This window comes from Pterocles gutturalis, unplaced genomic scaffold (genome assembly GCF_000699245.1).
Source record: "Pterocles gutturalis isolate BGI_N339 unplaced genomic scaffold, ASM69924v1 scaffold8217, whole genome shotgun sequence".
NCBI classification, from domain to species: Eukaryota; Metazoa; Chordata; class Aves; order Pterocliformes; family Pteroclidae; genus Pterocles; species Pterocles gutturalis.
Genome location: NW_010112805.1, coordinates 58,808 through 82,848, shown reverse-complemented (window position 1 = coordinate 82,848; position 24,041 = coordinate 58,808). Strand labels below are relative to the sequence as shown.

Below are 24,041 nucleotides of genomic sequence, written 5' to 3'. Positions count from 1 at the left end.
CCGTCAGCCCCGCGGATGGCTTCCAGCGCTCGGGGCTCTGCCAAATGTGCTTTCTGGCTGGAGTTGGGGAAGGGAAAAAAAAAGTCATGGCTTTTCCTTTTTTTTTTTTTTTTTTTCTGTAACTATCTTTCTTTCTTTTTTTTTTTTTTTCTTTTCTTTTTTTTTTCTTCTTCTGTTTCTGTTTCGGTGTCAGAGAAAATTGCTCATTCCCTGCTGCTGGCCCACGGCGATGGGCAGAGGTGCCCAGCGGAGCGGGAGCAGTGCAGCATGGATGGCAGCATCTGGGGAAAAAAGCTGCAAGAGAGGGTTTTAGGGACACGTTACTCCTTTGATCTTCTTCACTTTTTTTTCCTCCCTGGGCTATGGGAGCAGGTAGGCTGTGGCCATAAATCCCTTTTTTTCCCAAGCCAGCTTTTTCTCTCTGCTGGTTCCCAAGTGGGAGGAGGGAAGGAGGCATCTCTGCTTGGGTGATGGTGATGGGAGAGGAGCAGCGCTTCCCTTTGTCCTTTCCTGAGCCTTTATCACACATCCTTCAGCAATGAGACAACAGAGGAGGAGGATGGGGAACCTTTCTTCCAATGCATCCCACTTCCGTGGAGCCTCACACCCTGCCTCTGCCCAAGCAACCCTTTAGAAGACGTCTTCCCACCTCTGGGAAGTCTCTTTGGTGACAGTCACCATCGCCACCCTGTGCCTGCCTGTCCCCTTGTTTCCCATCCCTGTGGGTGAGCGTGGGCAGGTGGAGATGCTCTCCTGCCTGCACGATGCCTCTCCTGCCTGCACAGCAGCTCTCCATTCGTGGTGGCTATGAGCATCCACCACCACTTGGCCTTTGCTTCAGCAGGGCAAAGGCTCGGTCCTCGCCCTCTGTGCGCAGTTAGAGAAATGTTTTCATCTTCAGACAAGAAGGGCTCCACCTTAAATTAAAAAAGGCCAAATTTTTGCTGGTATGAATCAGGGCTTCCATTTGTCAGGATTTTCCCCTGAAAGTTGGAAAGAAAAAAAAAAAACACAAAGCAAAACAAAACAAAACAAAAAAAACCTTGCTTCTGTGGGAAAGGAATGGGAAAATGGGAACACTAGGGAAATAACAGATCTTTTGCAATTTTCTTTCTGCAGACCTCATTGGCCTGCACAGAAGATGAGATTGATTGTTTGTAGGCTAAGCTCTGAAAAACGAAATCTGATGTGCCCGGCATTTGGGAAATGTGGGGGCATGAGCTGAATCCTGCTGCTGCTGAGATCTTCTGAGCTGCCTTTTGCTGGCTTCTGAGATTCTGGTGGATACCCAACCTCCCTGGGCTCATCCCTGCTGAGGGTACCCTAGCTCCTGGGGAAGAATATATATGGGTATGGGAAAAGGGCTGGGAAATTGGTAGCATGGATCTGGGAAAAAACAAGGTGAGCTTGAACATGGGAGCCCCCAAGGGCAAGGGCAGGTTGGAGATGTTCCCCCAAAGTTGGTGGATGAATCAATCCCAAGATAGATGAGCAGGCGACCTTAGCCCAAGGGGTTTAGTTCAGGCAGAGCTCCCGTTGAGCTCGGAAGGTATTATACTTAACTGAACATTTATGAGGAGCTGGGCAGCTGGGGAGCTCACAGAAGGATTTTTTTAGGTTGGAAGCCAAAACGGGAGAAATAACGCAAAATAAAATTTAACAAACTGCGGAAAGGCAGCACAATAGGAGCCAGGTGCTTCGATGTGAACAACAAGCTCTCGGTCTGTAACTGGAGGAGAGCTGGCTGCTGCTCTGCTGGGACGCCTGTGCTTTTTCATACCCGCTGGAGAACCACGTGCCGGAGCCCAGGAGGGAGCCGCGGCTTTGGGAGAGAGAGAGAAACCCCCCTGCAGCAGGGGCTCTGTAAATCTCCTTTCAGATCAAGGTGGCAAGCCGCGGCTTTGGGAGAGAGAGAGAAACCACCCTGCAGCAGGGGCTCTGTAAATCTCCCTTCAGATCAAGGTGGCCAGACAAAAAATTGGGGCATCTTTTTCACAGTGAAGCAGCCTTGCTGTATTTCATCTCAAGGCTCTCACAAAGTGTGGTTTGGATGCGAGTGTTTCTTAGTATGGCCAAAAATAACTCAAATGAGAAAGTCAGAGTGAGACACTGGATGATTTTTTACAAGCATAGTAGACAAATTCAGTCCGTTGCAGTGAAGGGTCTCAATACCTTGTCTTGAATTACAAGACTTGTGAAAAAACTTTTACCATCTTAGCACATCCCTCATTTAAAATCTCCTTTCATTGGGCTGCAGCTTCAAGAAACCCAAATCACTGCAGAGGGAGAAGCTCCAAGAACACTCCTCATTCTCTGTAACCCACCACATGAACAACAAGGGGACAGGCTGTGGCAGAAGGGCCACCTGCTGTCATCCTTCTCCCAGCCTCCTCCCAATTTAGAGTGTTTTCCAGGAGTTGCTGGCAGCCCAGTTCCAGGGTCTAGAGTGAAATTTGCCTTGATTTGCTGCAGACACGCATCTTCTTGCAGTGCCCGAGTGCTGTCGTAATTGGTGCTCTTGGAAGGAAAGCAGCGACAGCTCATTAACAGCAATTAACACTCAGCGAGGGTCCCCCTCGGGCAGTTAGTCAATGAGAGTCTGGTGTGTGACACAGTTAATGGGAAAAGAAAAACTGGAGGGGAGTCTGGAGAGCAAACTGGAGAAGGGCAGAGCTGCCGGGCCTTTCATCTTGCTACCCAAAGTAACGGCAGAGATAACCAAAGTGACAAAAGGAGGTGAAAAACGACCAGGAGGCATCGCCAGCCTCTTGGTGGCCTCCACTGGGATGACCACAGCTGTGATATTGAAGCATACCTGATTAACAGGATGCTTGATGGGCTTTAATGCAGGCTTAGCTGGCCTCCTGTCCTAAGGGAAGGATGCTTAATTGGGTTAAGGCTGTTTGGGAGCCTCCTGCTGTTTAAGCCATGTCTTCAAAAGCCGATCCAGATTAACCTCACTGAGGGAGTGTCTCTCCTGGACAAACCCTTAAGGATGAATGAATCACTCAGAGCTGTTCTCTGGCACTTGAGCAGCCTCTTGTCAGGAGATGATCAGCTGAATGTGGTTGGACTGGTAGCGTGAAAGGTGTAAAATTGAGAGCAGGTGAGGCAGGGGTGGTATCTTGGAGCAAGAGCTGCCCTCCCCAGACCTTAATCCCAACCAGATGGTAAAACAACATTAAAATTAGCTGCTCACATGCCTTTCCCTTTTCCCTTCCCTTGCTACAGGAAACCTTAGCAGATCTTTGTCACAATAGAAGAGGACAGGTATGTGCAAGGTTATTTCAAAATTAGAAGCCTTGCGAACAGGCTGAGGTCACCAACACTCTTACAGAGTGTAGATTCAACTGGAGATGGGAGGTGTCTGCTGACACCTTTGCTGCTCGTGGTGGTTGGTCACTTGAAGGATGGATGCAGAGGGTATATTATCTGTAGACCATTGAACTTGCTGCCTGTGAGGCAGCTATTTGCTTGCCTGATACTCCCATGAGGAAAGCATGGTTGAGAGGTGTTCCTTCTTAGGACCTGAGCTCTGGCTGCTTTTTATATCTATCTGGCACCTTTTGGAGTCCTCCTGGCCTGTACCCAAATATTGGTCTGGTGGTTCCTAAAGGGCTGAGCCTCAAGTGATAGAATCGTGTGTCAGGGCTTGTAAGTGTGGTGCTGAAGAGGTGGGTGCTTTGGGGACACCAAAGGTGGTAGTGATGGGTTCGCCGGCATCTGAGCTTCTCCTCTCTAATAGACCAGCTGGGACTGGGGAGGTGCAGTAATAAACAGGACTTTTTGTCAGAGCCTGGTGGTTTATTGGTGGATGTTTGCTTTAAGGCTTCAGGAGAGTGGTTGGATTTGAGCTCATTGAAACCCTTATTCTTTCCTTGCAGGAAAACCCACTCTGAGTTTTCCCATCGATTACTGATTTTGAAACTTGGCAAAGATAAAAGGGATTGTCCTTGGTAGAGCCTGTTATATCAGGTGGGCAGGTTGTCTACTAAGCTGCTTGCTTGTGATGGGACTTGGAGGCTATATCCGTGTGAATGTGCCTCTGGGTGACTCAGCTCACCCAGAGCCCTAGCTTGGGGGTGAAGCCCCCAAATGTGCTTTTGACTGTCTCAAAGTACCCTGGAGAGTATCTGGCATGTTACTACTCCTTAGTAAGTGTCTGGTGCCTTGTGCCAAAGATGACCCCAACAGTGGGATTTTGCTCCCAACAGGGAGGACTCAGGGTGGTGAGGTAATGCATGCGCTGTTGGTTGGTGGGACTTGGTGGGCTCTGCAGTGTGTTTACGTTTATGTCACTGGGGAACTGCACTCCTCTGCTTTTGCTGTCCCTACAAGACACATTTTGTTTGCTTAGTCTTTCCATTTCTTTTTACTGGTTCCTCGTTTGCTGTGAAGGCTGCCCCTTTCCTGCCATGGGATGCACTCGTCTGTCCTTGTGTCTTTTTTGTATCTTGCAAACTTTGTCATGAACGAGGCCACGAGTTGGGCACCCCAAAGGGTGCTGTGGGCTGTAACCTCAAATGGTGAGAGGTTCAGGAGGAGAAGGTGTGGAGTGGTAGAGGAGGTGGTGATGGGGCAAGACTAGGGCCTGACTCAGCCCCTCCAAGGTGGCATCAGGCCAGTGGGGCTGCAGGAGTGACTTCTTTCCAGGTGGGACCAATGTCCCGTTCAAGGGACAGTGCAAGGTCTTGGTGACAGTGACCAAGAGCAGAGGGCTCCATCTCGTAGTGGCTCCTGGTGGGACGTGAGCTCTGTTGTGTTAGCCCAGGGAGTAGAGTGGGTCTGGAAGAGCAGGATGAGCATGTAGAGGTGGCCACGTCCCAAGCCTGGTTGCCAGCCCCTGGCTTTGGCACTAGTCAAAGTAACTTGCTCTGGATAGCGAGCTGCGGCATACTGCTGATGTGCCCAAAGCTTCTTCCATGTGTTCTGGGGTGCTAAAAGTAGGAAACAAAATCAACAGTGATGCACTCCTTTTCTTCCCAAGGAAGAAGGCTCGGGGGATAATTTCACATAAGCATCTCCTGGAGGATGAGTCTCGCTTCCTCCCACAATCCTTCTGCCAGCATGGAGCTGCCAGGCAGCGTGTTCCTCCAGGAAACTGCCGGGTCCCCCCGGGGGGTGGCCGTGTCTCCACGGGAGAAGTAGAACATGATCCGCGTGTGAGCGAGGACCCCTGCCCAGTGGCCATGGGCAGCCCGGGTGCTTTCGGGGAAACAGCTGTCCCAGATGTGAGCTATTGTTCTAGCAAGCACCGCTGTCCCAGGGGCTCACTTAAGGGGGTTGATTGTATCAGGATGGCAATTGTGAAGGAACAGCGTGTGTCTGAGGGCTGGGGGGGGTCACCCTTTGTCCTGATGTTCATCCCTCCCTGTCCCACCGTACCCTTGCCCACTGGTGGAGGACCCCAGCCGAGACCCTGGCCAGACTAGTGAGACCCCAGGAACTGAGGAGCTCAGCAGTCCCCCATCAGCTCAGTGTTGATGGGGTCTCTGGGATGATTTATCCCACATTTGGGTTGGCAGGGTGAGCCGCAGCCATTGGAGTCCTTAAGCTGTTAGTTTTCCTTGGCCCGGCTGACACCGTTATTTAGGAAATTAAATTGCCCCTTCGCAGAGGGTGATGGGGTGAGAGGGAATGGGTCCGGTGGAGCCCAAACCCACCGAGATGGTGTGAGGCAGAGGCTTTGGGGAGGGCGAGGATGCTGAGCCTTCGTGACTGTTGCCTGCCAAGGGCTGCGCTGGGGACCAGAGGCAGCCTTGGATTTTTTTTTTTTTGTTTGTGGTTAACGTGTGATCGTTACATTACAAAACTTCCCCAATAAATTATCTCGTGTCCTTTTTATATCCGCAAGGAAGGCATTTTTAGAATGCTGGCGTGCGTGCGCCGTGCTCCGGCTGGGACACCCAATTGCCTGGACCTAAAAATAAGTTGGAGGCTTGGGATTTGTTTTTTCCCTTTTTAAACAAAAATAAAACAAAAAATCCACAAAAAAAAGGGAGTAGATATTTGGCTTGAATAGATGTCTTTTCATCTTTTTCTTCCTCTATCCCTTTCCTGACCATTACCAAAGCTATGAGTTTTTGCCCTTTGGTGAGACATTTAGGGTGAATGTAGTGAAGTTTTGGACCTTTTAGCAAGACTAGACACTGTCATCAGGGTGAAGAATGACTGAGGGGTACTCTGGTCTTCCGCCACCCTTTCCTTGACTTCTTCTGCGAGGCCGTGCTGCCCTGCTGATGGATGGAGATGCACATTGCAACCTGCTGTGGGCTCATCTGAGCATCAGCATAAACCCTTCCCCAGCCTTGCAGGGCCCGTGGTTCCTTTTCTTCTGCCCTGCTAATCAGGAAGGCTGTATGAAGAAGAGAGACGGAATTTGCTTGTCTGGTGCTGTCTGGTGGTCACCAGAACAGATTTTGGAGGTGATCTGGCCCCTCTACACCAGCCATACCTTCTTTCAGGAGGGGACTGCGCTGCCTCCCGTTACTCGTTAGTCCTCATTTCTCTCCGGACCCGACTGGTCCTAGCGCAGAGCTCCACATGTGCTCTGCCTCCTGGACCTGGTGTTGAAGGTGGTGCTGGGGGTGATGTGCATCTGTCCCAACTCTTTGGCTGGAGACAGGCTTTAGGCAGTATTGTGGCACATCTGCTGTGGCTCATGTGCTGTAGGGTCATCTTTACCATGCGCATCTGGTCCACAGCTCTCCCTCTTTCCCACCAGCTCTGAGATGTGCCCTACAGGGGAGGATGCTGTGGGACGTGGATGGGAGAGGAGGAGGCACTTGGTGAGAAGCTGGACACTTGCTTTCTGTTGAACAGCAGCGGGATATGAGTTATTCCCTAAGCTCCTTTGAAAGCCCTGCACAGCAAAGATCGTGTCTTCTCAGATGTTTGCAAACACCTGCCTGTGCTGTGGGCAAGGATAATCCCAGCTGTTCAGATGGGGAAACTGAGGCACAAAAGGCTTGGACATTTTGCCTCCTGGTCATGCAGCAATGAGGGGCTTCTGTTGGCACTGGGGATCTGGCCGCCTGCCTCCTAGTGCCTGGGTGGGGGAAAAGGAGGCACTGAATAAAAAGAGATGAAGATGCTTGGTCCTGGCTAAATGCAAGGCAAAAAATGATGCTCTCACTTGCACAATTCTCCTCTGTCCAGAGTGCTTTGCCTGGGGCTCTGCTCAGCCTTGTGAAGTCCAGGCAGTGCTGGGGGAGACCAGGAGCATTGCAGCCACCTGTGTTATCCCCTCAGCACACCATGAACTGTGCTAGAAAAACTGGCAGTGAAATTCAGGCTCCTGGGGACACTGCCTTGTTTGCAGAGACCCGAAGGCCTCCCTGAACCTGGAATGGTGCTTCGTGTTTTTGCTGCAGGCAAAAAGTAAGAGAAAGCTGATTTACACCCAACCTGCTCTTGTGGGTTAGATGGGACAGGGCTTATCTGTGCAACCTTAAACAGGCAAAACATGCTGTAAAACCTGGTCCTGGCCCAGGAGTTTTTTTATTTTTCCTTGAAACAAACAATCCAGGCAGCAAGTAAACCCCATACCTGGCTTTGTTTATCTTGGAGCCCGCTCTAGAATAACTTGCCACTATCGAGTTCTGCCTTGCAAAAGCACAAGGGCCTGCAACCGTATTTCTCCGTTTTGCCTTATCAAAAGAAGACGAGCGGTTATCCCGCATGGTGGGGGACAAGCCTCCTCAAAGCATGTCGGTATGTGCTGGAACCAGGGCAATGCTGGGCTCCCTGCCTTCCCCACGCTGCTGCTGTTTTTCTGACATTCTCCCTGCCAGGGCTCCTTCCCTTCCCTTAAACAATTCTTTAAATCTATTTCTTTGAATTCTTCTGATTAACTCTCCCAGCCAATGCCATTCCCGTGTTTCCAGGGATGGTGCTTTGCAATGACAGCTCCCCAGGTATCCTGTTGGGTCTGTGCTCTTGCAGATGGCCAGGCACATGCACTGGGGGAATGACGATGGGTTTTCACCATGATGGTCTGAGCCTCCTTCATGCCTGCTGAGAGTGAGGGGACAGTGCTGGCCATAGGTGGGAAGCCCAGCCCAGTGGGGTCCTATCACCCAGGCACCTGCAAGCCTTGGGGTTTGCACCCAGAGTGTGCACTTGGCCAGCAGAATTGCTCCTTCCTTGCATGCTCTTGGGGTTCAGGAGGTGCAGGTGGGTGCACCTTGCAAGTGAGATGCTGTGTTATGGACATACTCGGGGTGGCACATGGGGGTGGGAGTGGGTTGTGACCTGCAGTATTTGCTTCCTTTGCTTATTGCACTGATGGGGAGGAGAGGCAACAGGCTGTGGCTCTGAACTCTCTAATTCCTGCTTCATTGGGTTTTCAAAAGGAAAGTAAGAGGGAGCAGCAGGACAGATGTCTCTCTGAAATTTGGGAGTTTTCAGGTCTGTGGGTTTTTTCCTGGTTTATTTTAAAGAGGTGACACATCCCCAGCCCTGCTGTCCTGCACACACGTGGCTTGGGCGCTCCTCTTTGCGATGGCTGAACCCACAGGCTGGTTTCAAACAGAGAAAAATCTTGAGCATCTGTGCTTCTGCAGGCTCATGACAACAGGCAGCCAGGAGAGGGAAGCTGCCCCTGTGATGGGCTCAAGGTGGGACGTTAACTGCAGCTTGTGCCAAACCTTTGCAGACCTTGGAGAGCTGGTGGGGGTGAGAGCCCTGAATACGTGCCTTAGCTGGGGGAGAGGGCTTCAGCCAGTGCTCACAGACATCATGAAATAAATATCAGAGTTTGGTTGCTTGCAGGATTACTTCTTAGTAATTAGTATGTTCCTTTGGAGTTTGCTTGTATTGACGTTTTTGGTACGACTTAACCCCAGACGAACCAACATTTCTGCCAGGGAATTTCACCGTAGGATCATCAACTGGGAGCCTGAAGGTTGAGTTTAAACCCAGAAGTCTGAGGCACGTGTGGCTTTTCAGCTCCCAAGGAGCTGTCGCAGGGAGCAGCAGGGAGTGTGTGGTCCAGAGACGATGAGAGATGGTCTGTGTGTCCTCTGCTCCCACCATGGGAGCAGCTGGGAGCCCAGCCGCCCGGCTCTGCATCACTGCCCAGCCTAATGAAAGGCATCCCCATACCTTGATGGGTCGTGTGTTTTAAGATGATCTCACCCGTGAGGAAATGGCAAGCCTCTCTGAGGAAGGGATGGCCATGATTCACTCTGATAGAAATAGAAAAGACAAACAAGCAAATGGAAACTCCCTATTGACCAGGTCCCTGCAATTTAAAAATGTTTTTACTACCTATTCCAGTATGCATTTGCAAATCATATGCATTTACTCTTATGTACTACAATCAGATGGTTTTTAAGCCATTAAGGCCCATTGGGTCAATAACCACCATTTTCAAAAATCTATTAAATACCCATTTCCGTGGAAATAGAGCTTCTACAATTGATCATGGTTACCATTAAAATAAACCCCAAATGCTATCAACTCCCCCAAGATGTAGAGCACTAAAACACAGATTGCCAGGACAAATTTATCCCAGGGGGAAGTTGATGGCCCATTATGCTTAAGCAACACAAGAATTGTCACATAAGCCAGGAAGTTTATGGGATTTGCATGGATTTGTCCTCCCTGGGTGGATAAAAAGGAAGGTTCATGGAGTGAATCAGTAGCACTAACGCAACCTCAAAGCCAGCCTCCTGTGGGAGATTTTTGGGAAACATTTGACATGTTTTGTATGAACTTTCAAGTGTGTCCAGGCTTTGGTTGTTTGGCAGAACCAAATGATGCTTTAGGGCTTAAGTGCTGTAAGAAACGCTGAATTCGTGAGTCCGTTCTTGGTGGCACAAGGTTTTCCACATTGAAATCACACTTCTGAGATATTATCAGGAAAGCTGTTGGGAAGACGAACTTGCGAAGATGAGGTCCTTGTCTCTCTGGCCGGGGAAGGAAGCTCTTTGGGGTGCTGGTGTTGTGGCAGACCCTCAAGCAGGCTGTGGGGGATCCCTGCAGGTTGTCTCTGGGTGAGAAGTAGCTCAAGGGACGGAATGCTTGTGACCAGGGGCTTGACAATGTGGGGGAGAAGGTTTTTTTGGGCATCCCCACCGCAACGTTGCTGGTGGCTCTTTCCATGTGTGGGAAGTGAGAGACGTGCCAGTCCTAAAACATCCCTGCCAAGCACCGATGATAGAGGGGATAGAGCTCTGGAAGGTCCATGTCAGGAGGCGATCCAAAGGGCTGTTGTGGCTGCTGTCCCCTCTGAAGGCAGCCTCCAGTTTTTAGGGCAGGCACCGAGGATGGGGAACAGCAGTGTGGGAGAAAGGGATCCCAGCCCTGATTCCCTTGTCTTGGCTTGACAGAGAAGCACGGGGAGTTGGGGGGCTCTGCGATCCAGCTGTCCGTTCTGATTAGGGCTTTGCTGCTTACTCTCTCTGCCAGACAGCAACAACTCCCGGGATGCAGGCTGGCTGCCAGCATCAGCCAAAAGCTGCTGTGCCCCCTTGGAGGAGAGGTCAGGTAGTCCCTGCTGAGGCAGAGGCCGTGCTTCTCTTGTTTGTCTCCCTTCATGCCTCCTTCAATCAGCTTCACCGCAGCCCTGGATTTCTTCACTGTGTGTGCCTGATCCTGACCCAGCGCTCCTCTTCCCACTGCTGTGCCACCTCCCCAAGCCCTTTCTTGCTGGGGGATGGTGTCTGTGCCATGGACTATGTCTAGGTGTCTCCTCCATGAGACCACTTGCAGAAAGATGCCCCTTCCCATCCCGCAACGCAGTGATGTTGCATGGTATTTGGCCTGGGAATGGAGGAAACAACATGGGGAATTGATTTCCTCCTTCTTAAAGGAATTTAGCTTGAGGCAGGAAAAGGGGGACCTGTGGGTTCCTCTCCCTGGGGGACAGTGTAGATGTCTATCCCTAGAGCAGATGTGGGACATTGTCCTGGGTTCATAATGTAATGGCTTCTGTGTCAGGCACCGGGACCCTCTGAGCCTTTGGGATTGTTGGTGGCTGGTCCTGGTGCTTTCTGCAGTGCAGGACTGACTCCTCTGGGAGCTCAGCAGAGATTATAAGGCTATCAAGAAGACATAACTGTTGGATTTCTGGAGAAACTGAAATGCAAATTGGATAAAATTCTGGTGCGTGCGTCCAAAGGAGTGGTTCTCAAAAACCTCACATCCTAGGGCTGGTAGTACCTCAGTTATAGCCAGGAAACCTGCACAGGCACATGGACATGGGCTGGAATTCCCAGCAGAGCCATCTCAAGAGGCCCTGAGACAGACCATGGTGCCCACCATGTGTGTGGCAGCTGGCAGCTGAGTGAGGTGTTAAGCCAGCCTTGGCCTGAGGGTGTAAACATCCCAAAAACAGGGTTTTTCATTGATCCAAGCATCACATGCACATGTGATTAATCTGCTGGAGGAAGCACCACTGAACATCCCCATCCCTTCAGAGGAGCAGTGGAGGGAGCTCCCTACTCCTGCAGTGCTGGTCAGGAATCCCAGGGGCTGGCGGCTGATGATGAAGATGCTTTAGCAGCAACAAGATCCAGAGAGGAAATCAGTGTGCGGCAGAAAAGCAAAGAGGCTCTGAGCAGGCTGATGGGGAGGAATCGACATGGGTTTCCTAAAGTCAGGTGCCCTGGTGTGATGGCAGAGGCAAAGACAAGTCCTTGATGCCCAACTGTTGCATCCCAAGACAAAGGCCAGCAAGTGCAGCACGCCCTAGCCTGCGTTCACGCTGCAGAGTGTGGGATCTTTCAGTGCAGGCAGCTGGTTAAAAATTTGGTATTCCTGGCAGCTTATTTAGAGTTTTAGCCCAGAGAGGGCATTGCATGTCCTTCACTGACATTCAGGTGATCACATCTACATCAGTCCCTGTGTTTAAGTGTTTCCTTTTTTTTTTTTTTCCCCCCCCCCCCCCAGAGATGAGTAGGAGAGTGTAAGTAATAACATGGAGACCTTTATACCTGAAAGCCTGCTGAAATTTGCAGGTGGATTTAAGGTCTGTCAGAAAGAGGACAAGCAGATCAGCCTGTCTTGTTATGATCTTTGTTCACCCTTGTGTACATCACTGCATGTATCATATTAGTGATTCTCAGTCATATGCCCTGTGGTCAGTCCTTCTGAATTTGGACTGGCATTTCCACAGGCTCCTTCTACAAATGTTTTGCATCCACTGATGTTTTGTTTATCCATGAATACTTCTACTTCTGCACTTCCCCCCTGTTTTTTGCCCCTTGTTCTGTATCCCTACATCCCACTCCTTTCAGGGACTCACTGCCACCTCCCCAGCGTTTCACCTTTCCTCCCACCCTGCCCAAATGGCACTTCAGCCCCCATCCAACCTTTTCTTCCTTGATCTTGAGCTCTGCTCCTGTACCATGCCCTTAATCTTGCTGTGCCCCACTGGAAGGGAAGTCTAATTCTGCCTCATGATCCTGAATAAAGGTGAAAACCAGAAATTAGTTTTGTCCAGGGATGCATCTTGGTTATGCTGAGCTTCAGCTCCACCTTTCCCACTTAGTATATCTGCTCCTTCCTTCTGCTGCTCCCCTTATTTCTAAAAGGGCCTTTTATGCTTTGTTTTCACTGGAGTCAGCTTGATTTCAGGGAATTCCCATTTCACCCCACTCTCCCCGGCATCTCAGATGCCGTGGTGTCTACTGGTCAGTCCTGGTTTTCCATTCTTAGCCCAAGACATGCCTTTATCCCTCCACTTGAGTTAACCTGAATCAGCTCATTATTAGTTCAGGCCAAGTTTTCTTTCTCTCATCAGCTCTTTCATAATTCCTCCACTACTTACCAAAACCAGGTCTAAAATAGCATTGCCTTTGGCTGATGCAGTGATTTAGTGCATAACTTTTTAGCAAACACTTCCAGGAATAGCTAGGCTGTGCCATTGTTAGCAGCACTTATTCTTCAGCCTATCTCAGGGCAAAAGGCCCTCCAGGGCTTTCTGGTCTAACACTAATGTTGTTGTCTTTCTTGCCCAAATCTGACCTCAAGAAGTTGCATACTACCATCTGATGCAACTGGGAGCTTGCCTGCTGTGTGCTAGTGATCTGAAGCCTTCTTGGTCATTTTCCCCAGGAAATCTATTCAGAAGGGTCACAGCCTCGAACCACAGCTTGTCTTTTTGATCCTGCCTGCAGCTTTGCCAGTGCAGCTCTCTGACCCTGCAGCATCTGCTACAGCTTCAGTCCCAAAGCCAAATCTACCTCCCACATGGAGACTGAGAGCTACCTCTGAATCCATCAGGAATTGCTCATGCAGAAGGGAAACCCCTGTTCCTGAAAGCCCTCGTGTAGGAGTGTTTTGTCTTGTCACCCTCTTTGACATCTTGATACTCCACCCCTCATGCCAATTTTAAACTGTCTCTTAAGCGGTGCTGCCAGTGACAGCAGCTTCCCAGGCTGTTCTACTCGTGCTGTCGGTGCCTCAGAGCTGGGTTTTTCCAGATGTGTCCAAGAGGTGTGTGATGCCCTTGTCCCTTGTATACCCAAAAGCTCTTTGGCTGGAGCCCAACAGGCGGAGAAGCTGATGAGAGACTCCCGAGGACTACAGATGGTATTATTCCAGCAGTGTTGTGCCTCCCTTGATCCCAGGGGAATGTCTGGCTGTTCCTCAGCCTTCCCTTCACCTCTTGCATGTGTTTTGTGTCTGGCTGTGTTACCAAAGCCTGTCCAGATGAGAGTCATTTGGATGTTGCAGCCTCATCAAGTTGTCATGATGCTGGCAATGATGATTGTGGCACACCAGCGTAGTGCTGGGCTGGAGTCAGAGCTCCTAGACTGTGGTCACAGGGATGCAAGTAGTCTTACCAAGTACAGAAGGACTTGAGCTTTGCCTAAGAATACAGCATCTCCTCAGCTGCATTAACTCCAGAAATTTCAGGGTGGGTAAACCCAGAGTGTGAGACAGCTGCAGTTATGAGAACCAACATCAGTCTAGTCTGGAGGCAGACCAAGTAACCCATCCTGGCTCGTGTGTTGTGCCAAGATGGTACTGTGTCCTCTTTACATTGTGGCAGTGGGCTTGACAGCCTGCAAGAAGGGAGGCAAGGCTGAGCATCACCTGGAAGTTCATGTGATGGGAACAGGAATGAGGGTTCACAAATGCTAGCAAGGAGGATTCGTGTATGCAAGCAGAGAGCCCAAGTCTGGAGGATTATCTCTTTAGACCTCCCCTGCTAAAGAGTTACCATAGAGAGGAGTCCCTTGGTGGGGTGAATGGGAAGATGTTCACTTTGGCTCCCTATCTGGAGAAACATCTCTTTTCACTGGTGATATGGAGAGTTTAGAGAGTCTGCTCTCTGAAAATATTCATGCCATTTGATTCAGCACCTGTCTTCATGGGTTGAGTTGTGGCTCTTGGGCTAGTGGCTGCTGTCTCAGCAGTAAGGTTGCAGCGTGTCACATTAACCCTTTGCAGCCCTGGGAATGTGTTGTCTGCACACCGAAGATGCTGTTGGCAGGCTGATGCTTGTTCCTGGGAAGTCTGAGGGATTCCTTGTTTGTCAAGCAGAGGCTTGGGGAAAAAGGGAGCCTCCCTGCTTGCGGGGGACTAGGAAGAGGAATTTCCTTGTGGTGGGTGAAGGACATGAAAGCAGAGCCAGGAATCCCCTGTGACTTCATTAGGCTGGATGGTTAGCTGGAGCTGGCTGGGTCTCAAGTATTTTCCAGCTGTCCATGGAGGGCACTTGGACAGCTTCCACCCAACCCCACTCCCACATCCCTTCTCTGAAATGTCTACAGGGAAAAGACTCCTATTTTTGAATTGTAGTGGAATTCCTGTGGCGTTACACGCTGCATCCTTTGCAGTACCTAGAGAATTCCGTTTGATTTATGGTACTGCATGGGGCACGTGCTGGCCTTCATTTTCATTTGGAAGTGCCATCTTTTGCCTTTCAGTGGTAACGCCTGTTTTTGTGGCCCCAAGACTTTCTGCTATGATATGGCTGTCACTAAAAAGTGCCACTCTTGCTCCTCTTCTCCCGCCTTAAACCGCATCGGGCTTGTGTTACAGCTTGGTTGTCCATTCTGCTGCCCCACAGATGAGGATCCTGTCCTGTCTCCCATCTGCACACCAGCAGCGGTCCTGTTGTTGTTGTTGCCAGAAATTGCTGCCTGGAAAAGCAGCAAAAGCTCTGTCTCTCCAGAGTTTGTCAAGTCTCCTCCTTTGACCAAGGCAACCCAGAGCCCGACTTACAACCATAAGTAGAAAGATGTTGTCCTCTCCATGGGTGAGGACAACATTGCAGAAGGAAAGCATGAGAAAGGGATGTGAGGGTTCTCCAGGAAGGCCTGGGATCATGGATGGATTGGTGTTTTCAACTGCTCAGAAAGGAAGCTTTGGGTTTTTAGATCTTAGCATGGTAAGGTCTAGTGCAGTAACAGTTTTCCATGCAAAGCTATAATCACTTGACGGCTTTCCCCATTGATACAATGGGGTGACACAGAGAAGATGGAGTGAGACTCTGAGAAGACAGAGGACAGGAAGCAATGGACACAGTTTGGAATGTGAGAAATTTGGATTAGATGTTAGGAATTTTGTTTTACCCTGAGGTGGTTAAATACTAGAGTAGGTTGCCAAGAGAGATTGGGAAACCTCTGTTCTTGTAGCTGTTCAGGCCGCAGCTGGACATGGACTAGAGCAACCTCATTTAATTAGACCTGTTTTGAACAAGGGGGTCAGAGTAGATGACCTGTGGAGATCCTCTCCATCTGCAGTTATGAGCTTCTATTCCACTATTCTGTGGTGACATAGTCACTGAAGCTTCTGGACTTCACCTTCCTTTCCTTTTTTTTTTTTTCAATAGCAAGAAATGTCACGCACTGACAGCGCATCATTACGTCCTGCACAGAGCCATGTGTCCAGCACCAGGACCACGCAAGCACTGGTGTGGCTCCACCATGCTGCTTCTTCCCCATCTTGCTCTCTGTCAGCCATGAGTCTCACCAGTAAAACAGTGTGCAGGGTGGTGCCTAAGCCCGCCTTAGTGTCAGATTGTCAGCTAGTGCCATTCAGCAGAACTTGAAGTCAATGGTATTGCAGGTGAACACCTGTCATGAGGGAGGCTGTCATATCTGGGCTCCTTCCCTCAAATACCATTATTTCAGAAGGGGTTCATGCCCATGCTAATTTCTAATAATGGCAGTCCATAGCCCTTCAATCCCCAATCTCACTACTGTTGCATATACTCTTGCAAGCTCCGCTCTCCCAGGGGTGCAAATACTCCTGGGGTCAAGGTGGTATTACTATGCAGCTAGCTGATCAACAGTGAGTTTTGGATACTCTTGGAAAAACATTTGCTTTGAATCTGGCAAACCCGATGGCCCTTTTCTGTCTCTATTCTAGCCTCTGCCCTATTCTTTGGGGTTGGTGTTTTGGGTTTGTTTTTGTGTTTGTGTGTTTTGGGGGGTTTTTTTCCCTCCTCAGCTGATAGCTGTACCATCATGTCTCCTTCTGGCCTTCCTTGTGTTTTTGTGTTGGCTTTTAGTGCCCACCCTGCTGTAAATAGCATCTAGTTTGGAATACTCCAGCCTTGTAGGCATTGGGAAGCTATTTGGGGAGCAGAGGAGAGGGCTGTCATTTAGGCTGTTTGTGGAGACCAAAGGCTTTTGCCTTCCCCCGGGGAAAATCACAGAAGCGCTGAAGAAGAGGGAGAGCATGACCTTGGCAGTAAGTGACAGGCAAAGACGCCAGTTACATGCTCCTTGTCTAAGCTAAGGGTGCCAGTGGGAAATGTGGATTGAGGGGAATTGGAGTTGGCCATTCTAGAGTTGTTTTGGTCTTGCTCGTGTCTTTGGGGATGCCGGCAGGATGTTTGTGCTTTCTATGCCGTAGTGGGTGAAATCAGGGTCCTTTCCTCTCCTTGTCCGTCCGACTCTTCTGAGAATCTCTCAGTGCTGGAACTGCTCCCCCTACCCCTGACATAGCCCTGAACCATCGAAATCTCTCAATGGAGGAAATTACAGTTATTTATAATTAAGGGTTGACAAAAAATGTTGCCAGTGTCAAGGGAACAGCAGGCGACAGCCAGAAAAACATCATGTCTCCAGAAGAGGGGCGGCGGGAAAATCCCTCTGAATAGGGCTGACGTCAGCTCTCGGAATTTGGACAGCCTGGAAGGGTTTGGGGCTATTTTTCCAAGATATCATGGGTCAGGAATCAACATTATTTTTAAGTCTGTGTCCCCTGAGCTGCTCTGGTGCATGAAGGAGACTTTCTCTCTCCCTTCCCCCTCCTTAGGCTCTATTTCTATGAAATTTTTTCTTCTCTTCCTTCCAAGTCATGCCACAAATATGTCCTTCAGGTTTGTTTATTCTTCTCCCTATCTATTCCTCCCGGCCTGCTCCCGTCTTGGTTGGGTTGAAGGGATGGCGTCAGCGTGGCGCGTGTCTGGGATGCTCAGGCGAGACATCACAGAGAAGAGATCATGTTCTCCTAATTTGCCGTTTCCGGTTGGGAGAGTTTTCTCTCTGCAAGTTGATGTGGCTGGGAAAAGTGTTCTGGGAATGCTGCTTTGTGGTGGGAGATCTCAGGGCCTGGTGAAGACAAGCTGGTCATCTCATCTCGCCATTAAACACTGCCATATAGTCCAGCCAAGATTTTTCTAAAGTAACTGAAGTTTCAGAGCTCTTTTGTCCCTGGGAAGATGGGTGAGATGTCTCCAGCCCAGGATCATCCTGTTGAGGCTGACAGGTAGGTGATCCTGATCAGATCCTGATTATCTGATGCCTCCAAAGTCAGCAATGGCTTCTGAAAGTTCCTGCTATCTCAGACCCTGGGAAGTGGCCCTTGGGTTTAGTGAGCTCTGCTCCACATGCCATCCCACTCTAGTTTACTTCTGGAATTCTGTTCTTCTATTTTTTTCCACTTTTTCCTCTTCTCTTCCATATGCTGTAGAAACTTCTCTCTTTCTAAACAAGTCTGTTGGTATAATAGCTTGACTAGGGATCTTGCCATCTCAAACAGTGTATTTGAACATCTTTCATTGGTTTCCCTTCTCACTTCACATTTCAGATGAGAACATGCCTTTTTCTCCTTAGCCCCTGCTCAACTTTTTGTCTTTCCTTCCATAATTCAGTGCGGTGAGGAATGCACTAATGGACATCACTTTTACAGAAGCTGCTTGTTCAAATACAGCTGGTGTGCCTTCATGGCTAGCCCAGTGTAAAGAAATGATCGCATTCCCTTCATAATCTCTCCGTGCAGCTCAAAGATGCCAATTGCTCCTGGAAGCATGGGAATAAGGGAAATGCTTTCCACCACCTTAATGTTGCTGTTGGCCTTATGCTGCAGGTTTAGTCATTCTTATGACATATTTCCACAATGGTGCATTTCCATCATCATTCCACAGTGATGTATTTGAAGCCTTTCCATGAGTTTTTTTTCCCTGCTTAGAGTCTCTTAAATTAATGGTTCCACAAACTGCGGGTCAAGGTCCTCAGATTTTGAAGACTCATAGGCAATGTCTTCTAGGGCTGCCTGCCCTAATGCTGTCTCAGCCCACGAGGTTAATGGCACTGATGGTGGAAATGGCAGTACTGGATTTAAAAGAGTATCTGGCACTTGCAGCACAGCCCAAGGCCCTACAATCCCACTGCTATTATTATTGGAATTATTATTGTTATTATTAAGTTAGATCCTGATCATTTTACAGAGCTGAGGACATGAACTCCCTAAAGATGAATGCTGGGACTGTTGGTGTACCTGTGAATGCAATATAGACCTCTGACCTGTGCAGAAACAACCACACAGAGGGGAAAGGAAAACCTAAAGTTCCTGACTGATTTTTTTTTTTTTTTTTTTCTCTCCAAGTGCTGAGAGACATGCCACGTTGTGAAGATCATTTCATGGACACCCAGCCATACACATGGGTGTTACTGTTCTGCTGCAATGCCTACTGCCTACCCACCTCTCCCAGCCCCTTACCTTCCTGTGCCCTTTAGAAATTAATGTCTTGGATATCCCCATTCCAGTATTTTTTCTGCTCCTGCAACTCTTTATTCCCAGCTCTGGAGAAGGAAGGAGAGATTTCTTGGAGCAAATTCCAAGATATTTTTTACTCATGCTCTTTGTGGTGAGTTGACCCTGCCTTCTAGCAGCTTCTCACAGAAGCCACCCTTGTAGCCTCCCTGTTACTCAAACCTTGCCATGCAAACCCAACACACTTGTCCTTATACAATACACAGGGATGGGGGTGAGGTGGCGTGTTTCTCGAAGTGTTGCATGCCTGCGCCCTGCAGGGACCCCTTGTTCTCACCGTGCACTGCTGCCTCTAACATGTTGGTTGTCCTGGGGAAGAGGATAGAGTGGAGGACCATGGTCATGAACTTCTCCAGACAGACTAGACGAGCTGGAGAAAAAACTTCTTGGCCCCAGCTGGCAAACCCTCTCTGCTCCCAAGAATGATGTTTGTTGTCTGTTCCTGCCCTGACCTGTATTGGGGATAACCCCTGAAAACCCTTGTTGGAACTAGCTGGAGTTCTGGATTCCTTTCTCTCTCCTCACACCTTGAGGAAAGCACTTTTTTTTTTTTTTTCCCCACCCACAAATTCCCCTTTTCTGATGCCAAGCCCTTTCTCTTTCCCCTAGCAGAACTGACCTCTGCATTTCCTTTCTTCTCCCATTGTTTCTTCTTCCATTTCCCTGTTCTCTGGGGTCTCTTCTGTCCCTTTTGTTGGAAAACCTTCTCTAAGAGTAGAACTCAACAAAGCTACTGTAATTAGCAAAAGTTTTTCAGAATGGTATGACTGCTTCCCACCCAAACCCCTCACCATTAGAACTTGCACTTTACTGAGCACAAGTAGTGGCTGCATTTTGCCATGCTTCACCAAATGCTGTTGGTTTCAAAGAATGGGGTCTCCAGATCTGCTGCACCCTTTCCAGGATATCCATGGGTGGCTCCTGCTTTTTCTCTTTCCTCCATTGAAGTCTATGCTGACTATCTCCTCTCCCTTGTCCTTGCAGGGCATACATGAGCGTGAAGGAGCTGAAGGAGGCACTGCAGCTGAACAGCACCCACTTCCTCAACGTTTACTTTGCCAGCTCGGTGAGGGAAGAGCTGGCTGGTGCAGCCACTTGGCCATGGGATAAAGAGGCCCTTAGTCACCTCGGTAAGTAAGCTACCCTACTCATGGGGTCTCAGGGTTGTTGGTTTTCCTCTCTCTTGGTTGACTTGGTCAAAGGAGACGGCCAGGATTTGACTCAGCATTGAGGATGTTTAATAAGAAGGTCACAATGACAGGGTTTGGTGTACCGATAGCTGCTGCTGTAAGGAAAGGAGCTGACTGTTCCCCGTGTTCATGTGGGTAAGATGATGGGGTTACACCCTGGCAAGGGACTTCCAAGGTGTTATGGGGAAGTTTTGATGGTGAAGGCAGTAAGACAGTGGGACAGGGAGCTTGGGGAGAGCTGCAGGTGCATGATCAACGCAGGCTCTCAAGAGGGTTCTCTGGGACCTTCTGGGTCTACCTTCCAGGTTTCTGGAAATGGCCAACTTCACTTTGCAGCGTGTAATGACAAATGGATAAACCAAGAGTGTCAGTGATTTCAGTGCTGAGACTCCAGATCTGAGTGACTCCAGAGCTGACCAGGCAGTGATCACTGGTCGCTTCTGAGCCCAGCTGCAAACATGAGGATGACTATCGAATAAAACTATGTTTTTATAATTTGACTTACTACCTGCTGCAGGCAAGGTTCTCTTTGGCTTCAGCGAACTCAAGGCAGACCCTCGGGGTCATCAGTCCTGGCAGGCTATGAAATAGTCAAAATGGCAACTGCTTCGCTAGGATGTAAATGCATTGTGTGTTTTCTCCTGTTTCTGCTGTCTCTCTTTTTTGCTGCCTCTCCTTCGACCTCTTCAGTGTTGGAGTTTTCTGGCAAAGCCCTTTACACTGTACAGTCAAAACATCTAAAGTGTTTCTCAATAAGTAACTGGAAATAATTACTCCTGACACCTGCAGAGCAGACCTAGACCTTCTGCTTTTACAAATGCATGATGTTCAACCCTTAAAAGTTTTATGCTGCTGTTAAAGACGTGTTTTAAAGTTCCTTTTTGCCAGCTTCCCTCCCTCAATGAGTTTCAGGACTGTTTTTTCAATAGTGTATTGCTACAGTTGCTTTTTGAGGAAGGCAAATCTCCATGAAATTTATTCCTTCAGCTTCCAGAAATCGCTTCCAAGGCTCAGCTTGACAATCATCTTACTACGGCAAGTGCTTCAGCCACGCGTGTTCTCTTCACACCCCTCCCAATGGCTTGCAAGGAGTTGTACAGGAAGGGTAATTGGGGTGACTGGTTCCATCAAAAGCTTGCATTTAGCTCCTGTCTCAGAGCCTGGGTCCAGCCAGGGACACAAGAGGTGGCACCATCTGGAAATGTTGGATCAGGCTTTTACCATGGAGGTTCAGGGGAAAAGGGGTGTTGTCTTGGCTCTGGAGCCAGAGCTGTGAAGTATGGAGCTGGATCTGAACTTCTTTGAGGCTCTGGCACAGACTGAGGACTTTGGTTCAAGACTGTCTTTGGTTTTAGCTTTAATAAGCTCAGGATAGCAGGTGGTGGACTCCGTTCTGCACCACGCCATCAAGTGTTCTGTACCACACACAATGTCCAGCACAGAAGAAACTTAGGACTGAGCAGGTCATGAATTTATGGCTTTTGACAAAACCTCTCACAATAGGCAACTGGAGAATCTGAACTGAAGGTAAAGCAGTGAGCAAAAAGTGGAGAAAACCTTAGGAGGAGTGCATAGTAGTGTGAGAAAAATTCTTGACTTTGAACACCTTAGAAAATGTTCTTTCATGACCTCTGAGTGTGTCTTTCAAGTGGGTACCCCTCACTTTCCTGTTGGCATCTTTACCTTCTGGAAGTCCTCAATGAACTTTTCATCCCCTTCTCTTCACTTGTGCCTGTTCTGGGCTACCAGAAATTGACCATTCCTCTGCTGATGAGTCCCACATCTATTGCTCTCCTCTGGATTATTTTCCAGCGTAAATCTGAATTTCAGGCAGCCTTCCTGAAGGTTTAGGGATGGTTTACCATTTTAGACTAGTAGTAATACCAACCAGCAACAACTACATTGATCGAAGCGTAAGAGATAATTACTGACTTGGAGCAGGTGAATGGGTCTATAACACTTCTATAAGCAATATTTTGCTGCTGTGGAGCTCCTAGACAGAGGCAACTTGCAGAGACAGAAGATCTCAGGTCTGTTTGCATTGCTCCTTCTAACCATACTGTCTGTCTCAGTCTTTCCACCATAATGCCAGTGAGTTTCTCTCAAATTCAGTCCTTGTTTGGAGCGTGGAATGAATTTTCTGAGAACATAGAAGTAAATCTTTTTAACTACAAAACACAAGGAGTCGAAGAGCTCCTGTCCTATAAAAAACCTGAGCTTTCCGCAGTGGAAAGGCTTGCCTCAAATGTAGCAATGTAATCATGCAGATGCTTTAAACTTCATGTGTAGCTGCATGTGAACTGTATTTGCATAAACATGGTTGAAAGGCATGGGAATTGTGAATATTTGGTGTTATAAATACTTTCTGAAGTTATATAAGCTGAGGCCAGCTCATATATTTGGCTGAGGTCAGTGGATCCTGAAGGAGGGCCAGCTGTTCCATCAAAGGTACCTTAAGCAATGGCCATCTTCCTGTCTGACTAACCATCATGTGCTTGTTCCATTAATGGCTGTGACTCAGTGTTTGGGGAAGACTGGCCCTGTGATACAGGTTCAGCTCTGTGGTTTGCTGTTTGAAGATCCCATGCTTGCCTGAGCATGCGTTCTCTACAACAGCCCTGCCCCAGGAGACAGGTTGGCTTCTTGGGGCTGGCTTGAATCAGAGTCCTTCAGCATTGCTGTTGATCATGGCTAGAAGCAGGACAACATCCAGGACTGGGAGCTTCCAAAGGGATGTGAGAGTGAAGGTGAAGCGAGGTCTGCACACAATTGTTCACTGCACTAATGGACCGGGTACCTCTTGTTGCTTGAGCAGAGTTGAGGCTTGGCCTTGAGGCTCTTAGAAGCTCTGCAGATCTGATCTGGAGGAAGAGGATGTTGTTGACCTGAAGGTTTCCAGATGCCTGGTCTCATTTGGGTGAGCAAGTCCAAAGAAGTTTCTGGTTCACCTGCCTTGGAGTGCTGGACCCCCTTGATGTCATGGGGATGTGAGATTGAAGCTTTTAGCTCAGTTGTGTGAATGCTGGCCTTGGGCTGTCTCTCAGGCATGAGAGGGGGCAGTTCACTTAAAGTCCAGTTTAGTCCATCTCCTAGGGCAGGAGGAGGGGAGAAGGAAAGCCTGATCTGCAGAGGGAGGGAGAGGGGAGGCTGGTCTTGTTGGGATGTTGTGAACACTTCCACATCTTGCCTTCAGAGCCAGCACCCTGCAGAGGGAAATACAACTTCTTGGCCCAAAGCTGGGAGCTCTCACAGCTCATCAGGGAGCTGTGGGGACTGAGAATGGACGGATGGGGATGTTCTGGAAAGAAAGCAGAGTTCTCATGCTGTTTCTAATCCTGCCATCTAATTAGTTGTTTTAGAAAAAAATACTCAAAACATGAGCATCCTCGTGGAGTGTGGAGGAGGAAGGGGACAGGGAAAGCCAGCAGAGAGGAGGGGGGGTGCAGGGTATCCCAGCCTTGGCATCCCTCCCCTGTGACTGTTTTCTCCCTCCCTGTACTGGAATCCCATTTATTCCCTCACATGGGAAGACATTGGGTTTCTGCTGGGAGGAGGGCAGCTCGGTCACAGGGCCTCCCGTGCCCCTGGTGCTCAGACCCATTCCTTGTGGTTACTGCCGCAGGATGCACACAAGGCTTTCCCATCTCATTTATTTGTTTATGAACGCTCTTTTCTTTCTGCGTGCACATTCCTCCTTTCAGACCTTTGGGCAGGCAGCTCCCTGCCTTGTTCAGGCCTCGGTTTGGCTGCAGAGATGCTTTTTCTTTTTATTCTCTCTTCTCTCATGCCCTGTTTTGAAGAAAATGAGAAGCAGCTTTTTTTATGTGCCTACTGGGTTCTCCATCAATGGGATGCTGTTTGCTATCTATAGCATTTACCAGCCTGGTA

At 49.0% G+C, this 24,041-nt stretch overlaps 1 protein-coding gene across 1 annotated transcript in view; it reads left to right on the top strand.

Annotated features, from left to right (window-relative positions):
• Nucleotides 1-24,041, top strand: part of PAPPA2 (pappalysin 2) — a gene marked incomplete at its 5' end in the record, with an annotated part of 83,551 nt that overhangs the window by 1,155 nt on the left and 58,355 nt on the right. The window contains one exon of the mRNA XM_010074206.1: nt 19,948-20,093. Within this exon, the coding sequence (XP_010072508.1) occupies nt 19,948-20,093 (146 nt within the window). The remainder of the gene's footprint in view (nt 1-19,947; nt 20,094-24,041) is intronic.